Below are 15,349 nucleotides of genomic sequence, written 5' to 3' on the forward strand. Positions count from 1 at the left end.
GAGATGGCATCAGCTGTGTGCTGTGAATTTCTCCTTGGATGACTCTAAAAATCAACGAGAGCCTTGGGCCAACTTCAGTAATGGGTAGAGATTGAGATTGGCTTCCCAATCAGTCTTCAACAAAGTGATTTTAAACTCTCTAGACTACTCTGTTTGATGGATAAACAGTTTGATGGTGAAAGTGTTGAACAGCGAGTTCGAGCTTGAGATTTCAAATTCGGTTATTTGGCTATGAAACAATATTGAATTTATAATATTGTCCATTCCTTTAACTTTAAAAAGCGAAGCCTCATTGACTCTTTCTTCAAATACTATGTGATTGCAACATAATTGATGCCTTGGCAATTATTTATAATTATTGCAACTCTTTAACAAGAGGTGGCGTTACGGGAAACTACTCGTGTGTCATATGGTTGTAGCGAGGAGTATGTGTGTATCTTAGTTACCATTGCATATCTGCGGTTTATCTTAAGATAGGTGATATAGCGAAGTAAATTGTAATGTATCAAAAAGCTACTTCAGTTTTATTGAAGTCAAGTGCGTCTGCTTTGAATAACAATCTTAATGTTCTGTATCAATCACCTAATAAGGTATACATATCAGTAGTTCATCAGTCAGTAGTGAATATAATAACTCAAAATAACGATTCTGGTACCAATGTTCGGCAGATATCTTGTAAGGATATTGGAGGTGCCTCAGCAAATTCAGTGAATAATATTTTCCAGGTAAATAACAGATCCGTTATATGTTTTCTGTAAATTTATTGCGTGGTCAGCAAACACTGATTCATTCATACTATTTTCATTCAATGTTCTTTTATTTAAATGAGCATACCATGTTATTCACTGTATTTCCATTAATTTTAAGATGCTAACCTAATGTATAAAGATAATTTCACTCATTTTGCAAGTATTCCATGAACTAAATGATCGAATTATGCTATAAAACAACATAAACGTTCTTTTAATGTTAAAACTTATCTTACTAGAATTAATCCATCAAAATCTAAACTGAATAACCTAAGAAAGCCTAACCAAAACTAAACCTTCCTTCAGGTTAAAGAACATACCGTCACTTTGGTTTAGTATACTATATTATCCAACCAAAGAGAATTATAATTGAAAATAACCACAGAATTTAATCAAACTTAAAGTGCACAACAAAAATTAGCATAACTTAACCTAAACCATTCTATTTGTAAAACTGTAAGTGAATGACAACTATACAAACAGTAAGCTGATAAACATGACTCAAATGTAAAAGGATGATAGATTCAGAAACATAAACCTTCAATGATCAAGAAAAGAGGACTATTCATCCTTGCTATGATTGGTGGCCAGTCTGCTGACCATTGGTCATAGTAAGCATACTATGCATTGTTCAAGCAGTTAGTTTCTGTAATGTTGCTAAAATTAATTGGTGAAATCATATTGTAAGGTGCCGATTAATATATATATATATATGTATATATATACATTTTCCTCTTTATTAGGCAAAATGGGTGATTATTGGAAATCAGACAGTTTTTGTTATAGGATCACAGCGAGGTATTCAGGTATGTATTGTGAATTGTGATTTCTGGTCTTAGTTTGATAAATAAAGATACATCTGTTTAAATCTTTGTAATGTTGATAAAGCTGATGATTAGATACACAATATTGCACTTTCTATTTCATATGCAGTGTCAGCATATAAAGCATTTTTCCCCTTCAGTATATTTATGTTCATATCTATTAATTACTCACTTCCCTAAAAATACCTGACACAATACAGAAGAGAGCAACCGGACTGAATAATGACTCATCTCTTTACCAACTCACTCCAACCACTCACACAGGCATTCAGTATCTACTGCATGCATCCTCTATAAATATTTTCATGGTAAATGTTCATCAGAGCTAGCATTAATAATCCTCCCAGTCTCTCTCTCTCTATACCAAATCCATTGAAACTTGTAGCTACCACCCAACACCCCTTCACAGTCCAACTCATAGAACAAATTTCTCTTCCTCCTCTTTCATTCCTGCTGCTGCTGCTGTACTCTGCCACAACCTCCTCTCCCATGTGTTTTTTCCCAAGAAATACTATAGCGCACAGGTCTTCAAATCTAATGTGAACAAGTTCTTCCTTTCCCAGATCTCTTTCCCCCTTCAAAAAAAAGAATGATAATTGGAGTATGATATTAGTTGATGAAAATGGCAGACTAGTAACCATTGCAGAGGATATAGTAGAGGTATTAATAATTCATCAAGTTATTTCAAGTGTGATATTATGCAGAGCTTGAGTGCAGAGAAGGAACTGATGATAAGTCAAGGCAGGAGTATATGAGAAATTAAGTAAACTTGGTGTTAATAAGACAATAGGATTCAATGGCATATCATTACTTGTCATATAGGAAATGTTTCAGTGAGTTAATTGTAGCCTTGACATACCTGTTTAGCAAGTCTTGCAACAAAGCAAGTCTCAAATTTAGAAATGAAATCGAGTAAAATTGTACTTCACAAAGCGAGGGTTAAAATTATAGCAATCTGTGTATGTAGTCTAGGGCATAGATGGCGAACCTATGGCGTGCGTGCCAGAGGTGGCACGTCAACGATTTACAGGTATTATCCATTTATACGCTTATAAATTATTCAACCTTTTTTTTTTTAAATTGTTACAATACGTTCAAATTAAATTTTGTTTTACACGAAAGAAACTAACCAACAAACACAAAGCCTACTATAGGGACAAGGCCCAGCAACTGAAAACTACAGCTGATGTTAAGACCCTCTAGCCAATAGCTGAGGGGCATAATCACATGACTCAGCTGATAGAAAAGAACTGTATTTAGTCGCCAAAACTTTTCATTATTTAAAAACTTATTAATTAACTCAAGTTAATTATCTTTAATATTTTTAGCATATGAAAAGTCACCAGCTGCAGCTTTGTCAAACCACGTGTCTTCTAAACCTATAATATTAAGAGTAACACAGCAATCGTATCTGTCATATCTGCCAGGCATCTTCCTACAGTGGGCTCTGAACAAATACAATTTTTCTTTGCCTCAGTCGACTCATTGTAGATCCGAGTTTATCAACCGCCCGGGCCACGAAAAGTTCTTCTGAAATTTGTCATTTTTCATGAATAAATATTTTATAGTGGAAATATTCTGAGGAGAATAATATTCATGAATGTAACAAAAAGCTCAGACCCAGAACACCTAAATAACATCTATGTAGGAAGTGTCAGTGACGTAGCAGCATATTTTTAAACATGGAAGTATTCATGAGTAATCGGGAATTTTCAGACATCGAAATCTTTCAATATTCAGAAGTTCGTTGGCTGTCCTGCGGTGAAGTTCACGAGAAGTTGTATGAACTCCGAAAGGAAGCTGAGGTATTTTTAATTAATAAGAAAAGTGATCTGTCCCATTATTTCCAGGATAAGAAATAGGTAGCCAGGCTGGCATATCTCAGCGATATATTTTCTTACATAAACGAGTTGAATTAAAACTTCAAGGTCCAGATACAACAATATTTAATGCTTGGAACAAAATCAAATCATTCAAAGAGAAACTCAAACTTTAAATATGATTGTAGAAAGAAATAATGAAATGTTTTAGTCGTAATCAGATTATATTATGGAAAAGTGATTTCTATTCACAGAATTCAGTATCAGATGTTGTTGCAGCCCACTTGAAGATGTTGTTGTTGTCATTTGAAAAGTATTATCCCGAACGGGAGGATCACCGGAGGCAAATTATGTGGATTGTGAACCCCTTTGTTGAATCCAAAGAGACAGCCCTTTCCCATGAAGAAACCCTTCAGTTTATTGAATTATCATCAGACAAAGGACTGGAAAGTACTTTTAGTACTGTGAGTAATGCGAATTTGTAAAACTGTATGTAAAACGAGAATTTATATGTAATCAGATTATATTACGTAAAAGTGATTTCTATTCACAGAATTCAGTATCAGATGTTGTTGCAGCTTACTTGAAGATGTTGTTGTTGTCATTTGAAAAGTATTATCCCGAATGTGAGGATCACTGGAGGCAAATGATGTGGATTGTGAACTCCTTTGTTGAATCCAAAGAGACAGCCCTTTCCCATAAAGAAACAGTTTATTGAATTATCATCAGATAAAGGACTGGAAAGTACTTTTAGTGCTGTGAGTAATGTGAATTCTGGGTAAGAAGGAAGAATGAATATCAAAATTCATATGAAATATCAATGAGATTTCTTCTTTGTTTTTCCACCACATATATTTGTGAAATTTCTGTCATGACTATTCTTATGACGAAACAGACGAACCGCTGGCAACTTTCTGACTGTCTCCGTTTGTTTATCACTTCAATTCATCCCAGAATTAATAAGCTAAAGGACAGAAAACAGCAACAAAATTCTCACTACCATAACTAAAACTTTCCAAAACTCAGTTTTAGCAAAAGAAACTAAGTTTAACTTTTTCAATAAATTTTAATTGTTGCATTAAAGTGATGTGTTTATAAATTCAAAAATATTAATTATTGTTGGAACTCGTGTTTAAAATTGAGAGATTCATACATTTTTATTTATTAAATTACATACTTTGCATATATAAATATTGGGTGTGTGTATGTGATAATACCGTATTTATTCGAATATAATTCTCACTTTTTTTTTCCCATAATTAAGCTAAAAATTTGTAGCGCGAGATATATGCGGAGATTTTCAGAAACCCAAACAATGAAATCTTCCTTCCCATTATTCCAAGCAAAAATTAACATTAATTTACAAGACTTGAGATACATAAAGAACAATCCTTCATAAATGACTAATGATAAGTGAAAGCAGGTTATGAAGACGTGCATATGATGTGTGGTATTAACAAAAGATCGTGCAACTCAAATATAAAAGCAAGCCTACAATTGTTGAATTGAAATGCTAATCCTCTTTTACCGAATCCCATAACATCTGCAACTGTCATAACAATGCTCATTATATATTTCTTAGTTTTAACACATTCACGATGGGGTGTCGTTTATCGTTCCAATTGAACTTCTCATTACCAGCAGGTTCAACTCACACAAAGTTACAATGCTTGGTTTATTTTTAATTGCTGCTTGTTTGCGTTTGAGCTGGCAGGGGAACTCTCAGAAGCATTATATGGCATGTTTCAATTTGTGGTAGAATTTTATTTGGAGTTAGCTTTTGTGATCTGTCTTAATGACATTGAGAATTTCAAATGCAATCAAACAAACACATATTTCATGTAATTGAAAAATTGGACAATAGTTTTTAGTTAGGTACTGTGTTTCCGGTGCAACATATGGTTTTGCTGGAGTTTATACAGCATAGTTTCTGTGAGAAGGGGACATGTGATTCATTAGTTAGTGCTGTTTTTATTCCAGCTGTCTTTAATTGCACTATTGGTTGAGAAATATATTACCCAGACTGCATAAGCATCTGTACCTTATTCAGGGACACAATAAAACTACTTGTTTTTCTTGCATCTGCAGTATAATGGCTGTTGGGGAGGTCGTGTTGTTACCGCAGCGAGCGAGTTACTATCGCCTCGACGTGATCATGTTTAAACATTTTTCGTGTGAGAGGTATCTGCAAAACTTTTTAATATCTTTTTTCGTAAAGTAAAATCAGGGGTGCGAGGGCAAGTTATATTCGAATAAATACGGTAAGAGTTTCACCGACAAGTTGACATCCTTCTGCTGCTTCCCTGCTCAGCTGATGTCTATGGTGAGTTAAAATGCATAAATATTTTTCTCACTACTGTTTTTTTTTTCTTTTTGAAACAAATATCATTAAAATCAATTTAATTATACAATAATCAATTTTACACTGAATAATATTATAAATTTATATATAAATAAATATTATAAATAAAGAAAATATTATTAATAAAATTATAAATAATTAAATTATAAAATATTATATATATATATATATATATATATATTATAAATAAATTAATTAATTTTCTATTAACAACTGTACGGCACGTCAGCAACTCGATTTGTAAACTTTTGGCATGCGCACATAAAAAGGTTCGCTACCACTGGTCTAGGGTGGTAGTTAAGGTGCTGGAGAGGTAGAGAAGTTGGTAAGAGTTCTGATAGGCAATACTCTCTGTAATGGTTAGCATGGGTCTGTTAAAAGAAGATTGCGTTTTAGAAGACTACATACATATTACAACAAGGTGATAAATGCATTGAACAAGCAGATGTATATGCTGTAGTATATTTAGATTTTGCAAAAGCCTTTGAATAGTTTGTCACATTACAAATAATAATTACATAGGATTAGATAGAATTAGATGATAGATTAATGAGATGGACTGGATATTATGTTTCAGATAGATTTCAACAAGTTTTGCTTTTGGGAACAGTATCCCAGAAGACTCATCAGTAGTGTTCCTCAGGTGTCTGTTTTGGAACTATTACTGTTTAACTTATATCTTAATGATATTAGAAGTTTAAATGAGGATATACAGTTGGAGAGAATTGTGAGCAGATGCTGCTGTAGCCTTCCAGGAGAATCTGACTATACTTTGTGACTGGGAAAGTAAATGAAGCTGCCAGTTCAGTGTTACAAAGTGTAATCATATACTCTGCATCCTACCCTGGTCCACCTCATGAAATTCAGTAGGCCAGTGTAGGATGCAGAGTATAAAATTAGTGGAGATATCTTGAAGGAGATGATTGAAGATAAGAGCTAGGAGTGGTGGTGGACAAGATGGGTTATATGGCCAAATTTATGAGGATATCACAACAGATTATGGCAGTGATGCTGAGGACATTGAGATATAGAAGTAAGGAGGTTATGATTCTCTTGTATAAGTCTCATATTCATATATAAATTACTCTGTGCAGATGTGGTCACCTTGTTTTCAAGAGGAGGAGGGTATTATTGAAAGGGATTAGAGAAAATTTACTAAACTGGTTTCAGGTCTCTCTGGAATGTTTGATATGAAGACAGATTGAGGTAATGCCTTTTGCAGAGCCTTGTGGATAGGAAGAGATAGGGTGATATGAATGAGTCATATAAATTTATAAGGGGTTGGATAAAATGGAGAAAAATAGGCAAAACAAGATGTAGTGCCATAATGTTTTCTAATATGTATAGAGTTCATTACATACCAGACACAATTATTTGTGAAGCTAATGTTAGAGATTGCAGTTCATCCATTGCTCAATAGGATAAAAACAAGTAACATGTGAAAAATGAGATATGCCCTTTCATCAAAAATAATGGTAGCAATACTCAGAAAGTTATCCAGACAGTCTTGCATAATATCATTAATAAAATATTCAGATACTAATGATGGTTGTTTTCATATATTGTTTAACAGGTCTTATAACAAGACAAGTCCCAAAGAAATGTAAAGAGAGCAGTTGAAGTGCTCAGTTATTCCAATAGTCTTTCCATTGGATTGAAAATGACTGTTGAAATTATTTGATTATCGATTATAGGCCACCGAAAAGATGTTTTATTTTTGTAGAAAAGTAGCGATTTGGATTTGCATTTCGGTCTGGTTTTGTTTGTTTTTCATAACTTAGCATAACTGAGTGTTTGTGCAGATTTATGTGTTTGAAACAAGCTTTTACTATTTTTGAAGCTTGTGGCAAATGATGGGAATATGGCTGTATAAATGAGAGCAGCCTATTGTGCAGCACAAAAATCAAACACAATTAATGGAAGAGGATGGACTTTTCGGGAATGGTACGTTGTTGTGAATGCAACATGTACATGGCAGAATATGGAGAGTGTGTTGGTGAAGAGACTGAACAGGAGATGAGAGAGAGGGGTATGGATATGTCGAAAGTATGATATTCTGTTGGGCTATGAGTTATCAGTAAATGCGAAACTGCATATGGAATGAAAGAGTGTGTAAATGGGGAGCAAATGACCATATGAATCACAGAACAGCAGCAGCAGATAATTGTATAAATCATGGAACAGAAGTGAGCACTACTACAGAAGCAAAAGAAAGTATAGCTGAATAAGTGAAAGCAGGATACTGTGGAAGTGAAGGAAAATTGGAATCAGGAAACAAATGAAGACTGACAGATAATATAATTGCTGGGATGCAAGACTTGAAAAAAAATGAGTTGATGAGAATTGAAATGAAAAATATGCATAGTGAAATGAGAAGTTTGGTGGATAAGAATAGACAAGTATAAATGGTTAGAACGAGGAAAAGCAGAGAAGAAGAGGTGACAAATGACTTGGGAATAGTGATACGTGGAAATTTCATTATTAGAGGTGTGGTAAATGAGAGCTTACATAAAATCTGTTTTCCAGGAGGGAGAATTAGCAGGATAAATTGATATCTTAGATAAGAAAAGCAGACTAGCAAGAGCTGGTGGTTGTTAGGACAAATGACTTGGTTGGACATAAAAAAGCATGTACGACTGGATATCAGGAGGTTGTTGAGGAGAGTGAAAGATAAGGTGTAGTTGGAAAGGGGTCAGTGTGTTGCCTTTAGGTATGATAATGATGAGCTGAGACAGAGAGCAGGGATCACAAATGTTATGTTGGCAAAGCTGTGTGAGGAGAAGGGAGTGGAGTTTGTGAATGTTCTGGATGCATTTGAGGGAAAGATGGAAATGTACAAAAGTGATGATGAGTTGCATTTGAATGGATTTGGTGCAAATCAGTTAGAGAGACTATTGCTACAAGGAGGAGCAATGACTGATGTCAGCAAGGAGCAAAGAAAGTAAGAGTTGAAGCAAAAGATCAGGAGAGAAGAAACTGGTGAGACTGAAGTGATTTTAAATGAGAATAATAGTACTGTGAGTGATAATGATAGAATGAAAATTCAAGATGGACACGGAAATATGGGGGATCAGGATGAAGTGATTGTAAATGAGAATAATAGCACTGTGAGTGATAATGATAGAATGAGAATGCAAGATGGACAGGGAAACATGGGGGATTAGGGTGGACAGGAAGAAATGGCAGAAAGGACAAAAAGTGTGTGTGGGGGGGGAGTGATGATAGCAGGTGAATTATATCCATACAAAGTGGAAATGTATGATGTAAATAGTGGCAATGGTTTTAAGTCAGTTTGGTGTGAAGTGGAGGTTGATAAGAAGAGATATTTATTCAGATGCAGCTATAGGCCAGGGAGTGTGGGGATGATGAGTAAGAAATGTATATGCAACTTCACTTAGTGAACAAGGGAAGGGGATTATTATGGCAGTATACATTGGAATGAAGAGATAACATTTGGGAATAAGGAAAATTAATTTCTCGACAGACAACTATCTTAGGCAGTATGTAAAATAGGACACATGAGGTTCAAGAGTTTTAGATCTGACATTTCACCAGAGGATATGATTGTGAGCTGGGTTTTGCACTTCCCTCCAGTTGGTGAGACTGAATGTGAAGTGATCACCTGAATTATGGCTAGCCATATGAAGACTTCTCTGATTAAATGATATATGTGGAATTACAACAATTGGTGATTATGAAAAGTTTAGGAGACAACTTGGAGCTATAGCATGGAATGAGGTGTTAAGTGGGATGGAGATAAATGCTGCATGGGAACTGACTAAAAGATATTTAACTACAACAATGTGCAAATATATTCTGAAGATCAAAAGACTGAATAAAGTAGATGTCAAATGGATGAATAAAGGGATTAAGCATGAAATTTGGAAGAAGAAGATACTGTGGAGGCAGCACAAGATGAATAATAATAATTATTATTATTATTTATGGCATCTCCATACAGCCTAGGGACTCATTGTGGGGAGACCCAAATTAACTATCATACACACAAATCCTATCATACCTCTCCTTGAATCTATTCCACTCACTTACTCACTCACCACTCTCCATGCAAAAAAAATCTGGTCTGCACACCCCTATTAACCACACTCTTACATAACTTCCACAGATGGCCACTAGTTCCCTGACTATTTGTCATATATTGAAAATTTTCACTTGCATCAATTTTATAAAACTCCTTTAATATCTTAAAAGTTTTTATCATGTCCCCTCTTTTCCACCTATCAACTAAACTATAACTCACAAAACTTCAACCTGTCCTCATAGGGTATTCCGCAGACCTGTCACCACAACCATCTTGGTCACTCGCTTCTGAATCTTTTTGACCACCTCCTGGGCCCCAAGAAACCCAGATGACCAAATCTGGCAGGCATTGAGCTATTTTATCAACTCTTGCAGTATGCCTTCTGAACTTTATTAGCTCTTTGTCCACCATTATCCCCAAGTCCTTAGCCTCATCAATTTCCTGCAAACCAATATGATACGCATGATATGATGTATCATATGCAACCTTTTCAACCTGAAGTGCATAACCTTACATTTTGCAATATTAAATTGACAATCGTTTATCTCCTCTACTACAGGAGGTAGAGGAGATAAGAGATCTAGGAGTGATGGGGGACAAGGACCTGAAATTCAGGGGTCGCATTGCACAAGTTGTGAATTCATCACGTCAGATAATGGCAATGATACAGAAGACCTTGACAATCACCAGACACTCTTTACCTGGCTCAGATTTGACAGAAGAGGACTCCCAGATCTGTTTTTCTAGCATGTCCCATACATTCTCAATGGGGTTCAGATCTGGGCTTTGTGGTTGCCAGGGAAGATGATGGAAGTTGCTGTCATGCTCACTGAACCACTAATCATCACTAATCATCACTGAACCTTTAATCATCCTTTTATCAACTATTGCTCTCCCAGTTTTGCAGTATGTAAAATGGTAGCAATCAATTGCATGAGAAGTATAAAGGTCAGGCCAGGAAGGTGAATCAGTTGGTAAGAATAGCAAAATAGCAGTAATGAGCAGAAATTAGCAAATCAAGCAAAGAAAACCCCTCAGGAGTTTTCAGTATGTAGCAAGTAGAAAGAAGAATGAGTATTATAAGATGATATTGAGAGATGAAAATGGTGGAAAAGCCACAGAAGACATTGTTGAGGTATGTATTCAGTGAACCGTTTATAAGTGGTTCATCCTCATCGTGGTGAAATTATGGCAAACTCAAGTGTAGAGGACATAGGAAAGGATGGCTTAATTGTGAGTGAGCAGGAGGTTTATGAGGAAATAAGTTTGATGTCAATAAGGCAATAGGATTTTATGACATATCACTATGTATCTTAAGAGAATGTTCCAGGGAATTGGCAGTAGCATTGGCATGCCTGTTTAATAAGAATCTTACAACAGCACAGGTTCCAAGAGAGTGGAAAGAAGGTAAAATTGTTACATTGCATAAAGGTGGTGATAATGCTCTAGCTACAAATTATATGTGTCAATCTGTATACCCACAGTTGTGGTTAATGGATTAGAGAGATTGGTGAGAACTAGGATACAGAAAAATGGGTTGATAACAGAAGTATTTTCTGTGGTTGTAAGCATGGGTTTGTTAAAGAGAGAGAGATCATGTTTTACCAACTTATGCTAAAACAAGGTGATCAGTGTTTTGGACAAAGAAGATACATATACAGTGGTATACTTATTTGCAAAAGCTTTTGATAGGCTGCCACACAACAAGCTACTAAATAAACTAAAATGGGTGTGATTTGATAACAACTATAAGTTGGATCTATCTGATAGGTATCAGAAAGTTGTATATGGGGGTGCAGTATCCCATGTACAACATTGCACAAGTTGTGATGATAGTAGGATGGGTTTAACTGGTGATATGCAACTGTTTGCAACTGATGCAAAATTAGAGTGTGTAATGCAGAGCCAAGCAGATGTTGTGGTACAGGAGGACTTAAATAGATTGTATGAGTGGGTAACAGTATGGAACTATCATTCAGTGTTGTAAAGTGTCAAGGGTTGAAATTTGATAAGTAACAATGGGATGCAAATTATACACTTGGTGGGGAAACTTTAAAAAGGAGGTAGAGGAGATAAGAGATCTAGGAGTGGTGGGGGACAAGGACCTGAAATTCAGGGGTCGCATTGCACAAGTTGTGAATTCATCACGTCAGATAATGGCAATGATACAGAAGACCTTGACAATCACCAGACACTCTTTACCTGGCTCAGATTTGACAGAAGAGGACTTTGCTCCCAGATCTGTTTTTCTAGCATGTCCCATACATTCTCAATGGGGTTCAGATCTGGGCTTTGTGGTTGCCAGGGAAGATGATGGAAGTTGCTGTCATGCTCACTGAACCACTGCTGAACAATTCTTATGTGATGGACAGTAGCCTTATCATCCATGAAACAACTGCACCTGCTGGATAAAAAGTCAACATTGCAGAATAGACTTGATTGGCAACAATGTTCAGATATTTCTTAGAGGACCCTGACCTTCTAACAATATCAGGGGAACCATTCTGTAACAACTGAACATGCCCCCCCACACCATTTACATCACTTCCAGAACCTTAAATTGTGTTTGCAGATAAGCTGGATTCATTGCTTTATGAGGCTCAAGCCAAACTCTTTACCTACTATGAGTGCACAACAAGGTGTACTGTGACTCACCTGACCATGACTTTTTTCTCAGTCTTCCAGTTCCAGTCACAGTGTTCCTGACACTGTGGACCAACAGTAGATGAACTTTCTGGTTCTTTGCAGAAATCAGTGGTTTCCATAAAGGTATGCAACTGCCAATACTGATCTTCTTCTTTGCCAGCCTGGTGGTTGGCTGAGTGGTTAGCATATCCACTCTCCAGCCAAGAGGCTGCAGGTTCAAATCCTGCTACGGGCATTGATGTTTGTGAGTGTCCTACTAACCGTATGTACTGCTGTAACCTGTGATCTGGCACAGTATGACCTTTGATGTCTTTGCACAATAAAAAATCAAAAATACCTAACTGATCTTCAATTCCCTGCACATAGTTTGGTGAGATATGGATTGGGAGCAGCCTTTATTAAATGCTTCGGTCAGTTGCTGCACACAGGAAGTTCTTTTGACTGCACAAGCCCTCTCAGATGATGATGATCTCTTTCTTGACAGACTGTTTTAGGACCACAGTTATGCCTCTTAGACAAGCAATGTGGGTTATTTTTCCACTGATTATACACACAGGAGATCTCATCTTTTGCGAAACCAGTCAGATCCGCTGTTTTCAAAATTGTGGCTCCAGCCAGATAGTCACCCACAATAAGCCCTTTATCGAACTCTGGAATGTCCTTTATTTTTCCCATTGTGATCAACACTATTGGTGATTACTGACCAGCAGCATTCTTAAATAGTTGCCTAGAACATGTGGTGACACACACAACCAAATATTTTACATATATGCTACGTACGTGATATTTACATACAGGCCATACATGTATTACTATTATGTTCTGTGTGCACTTTTATAACATATTATATATATATATATATATAATCAGCCCCCTCACACACACATATGGTTCAAAACCTGTAGCACATCAATGTTGTGTCGAAGAGGCCAAGGATAATGTAGGAATCTGTTGGAGGCTGCAGTCTAAAGAAGACATTATGAGAAATGCTGTTTCAAAGGATATATGTGGATAATAATTGAATGCTGACCAGTGTACTAATATCTGATGGAGTCTTAGCAAAAAGTGGAGGAATGATGGTGACCAGTTGAGCAAATGATAATATTGCCCATGAAACTGATTGAAGAGGCTTTAGGAAAAAATGTGGTGACTGTGAGAAAGTAATTAGAATGAATCTATGTAGAGAAGAGTTACCAATTAATTGGATTTCCCTCTTCTGGATACCATCGATTACTTTTAAGCAAATGCATGAACAGTGTTCCAATGTCAGACAGATTTGTGATGTATACGGTGTTAGCAGTTTATAGGTGAAAAATAGTAACTGAGCAGAAAAGAATACCTAATTTATTGAAGACTGAAGATATTCTATATGTCATTTATAAAGAACTAAATGGCTACCTGATAAATGCTCAAGAACAGTGGTTAGTGTATCTACTCTCCAGCCAGAAGGCTGCGGCTTCAAATCTCACCATGGGCATGGATGTTTGTGATTGCCTGTGAAATACTAGTGGTGGGCAGTAGATGATGATGATAGTTGCGATTCATTGTAGTTGGATTGTGAATGGTGGAGACGGAGAGTTGTAGAGTAGGTGCCCTCCCTTGATGAGTCTTTGGACTACTTGGAGGTGTCACGTAATAATAATAACTGTGTGAATTTCTCTGAACATTTTTCTGGCTTGTATCCAAAGGTGGGTAGCAATTAGGAGATCTGCTATGGATTAAAGGTGGTAGAATCTCCATATTGTTAGTCAGTAATTCCTTTTGCATGATTTTTGAGAGAACCGAAGTGTGTTCAATGGAACAATATTTTAATGGCTGACTTTATCAGCTTTTTTATTGGAAAGATTGAAAATATGATAATATAGGATAGGTATTTATTCCATGGCACAAAATTCAAAATGCACAACTCTCTAGTTTTGTCTCAGGATCAGCAGGATTATTGGTGTCCAGGCTATTCAGAATTCTTTTGCTTTCTTGCTGACAAACATTAGCACTTCCTACTTTTTGGGAGGAAATTTGCACTAGTCATCTGTGCAGTAGTTGGAGTATGAGAATGATGCCATTATATTATCATCTCGGTGTGTGATGATGATGGAAGCACAGAAGATGCTCTCACTGGCTCTGGCAAATGACTAAAAGGTGCTACTACCATTTAAATAAGAGGTGGCATGTTCTTGCATTAAGCTCTTTAAGAATCACATTTGGATCTGTTGATTATTTTTTATTTTATTTATTTATCCCATTCCATATTCCCTTTTCATGTTAGGCTCAATGGTCTGTCACAGCCAAGTAATAACTTGGTTTCTTAGAAATCTGCTTAATACTTGTGATAGGACAGTTAATCCTATCTGCAAATTGCATGCACGTTCTAGCTGGTTTGCCTGTTTTGTAGGGTGAAAAACACACCCAAGTTTCCAGGAGAAAAACCTGGAAACTTGGGTTTCTAGAAAGAAATGTAATTCATCCTAGAATTCAGTTCACTCTAGAGGAGGACAACAATGACCAACTAGCCTTTCTAGATTTATTGACTCTTTGTTAGCTTGATGGTAGTTTGCATTTCTCAATTTTTCAAAGAGATGGTGTGAAGTAGAATAGATATACTGATCATTATATCCATTCTACTTCACACCATCTTAATAAATTTAGTTTAATCCTTTATCCAAGTGTGAGCAAACAAAGTTTGCACCTGATAGTATCTTCAGGACTGGGGTAAGGTGGTACAACACCAGGGCAACTCCTTGCAAAGGTGGAGCAAGCTACCAACACTCCTGTCTCAGTATCTCCTATAATGCAAAACACATCTCCTTGCGGATATGTCTAATGTTATGCATTAAGGGAAGGGCCACTACCCAGACTAGTTTCGACCTTTATTGAGGTCTCTTCAGTGGGAGCCAGGCCCAAGCTGA

At 36.2% G+C, this 15,349-nt stretch overlaps 1 protein-coding gene across 2 annotated transcripts in view; it reads left to right on the forward strand.

Annotated features, from left to right (window-relative positions):
- Positions 1-441: 441 nt before the first annotated feature.
- LOC150106289 (WD repeat-containing protein 54-like) overlaps positions 442-15,349 on the forward strand; it is an 89,628-nt gene continuing 74,720 nt past the window's right edge. Inside the window, exons 1-2 of one of the 2 annotated variants that reach the window (XM_090392307.1) lie at positions 442-725; positions 1,493-1,555. In XM_090392307.1, coding sequence (XP_090248433.1) covers positions 501-725; positions 1,493-1,555 — 288 coding nt within the window. In that variant the 5' untranslated portion in view covers positions 442-500. The remainder of the gene's footprint in view (positions 726-1,492; positions 1,556-15,349) is intronic. The other variant, XM_090392308.1, reaches the window with a different exon arrangement.

Source organism: Typopeltis vanoorti, chromosome 5 (assembly GCF_054136105.1).
Source record: "Typopeltis vanoorti isolate ZY-2024b chromosome 5, IOZ_Tvanoo_1.0, whole genome shotgun sequence".
In the NCBI taxonomy this organism is placed as follows: Eukaryota; Metazoa; Arthropoda; class Arachnida; order Uropygi; family Thelyphonidae; genus Typopeltis; species Typopeltis vanoorti.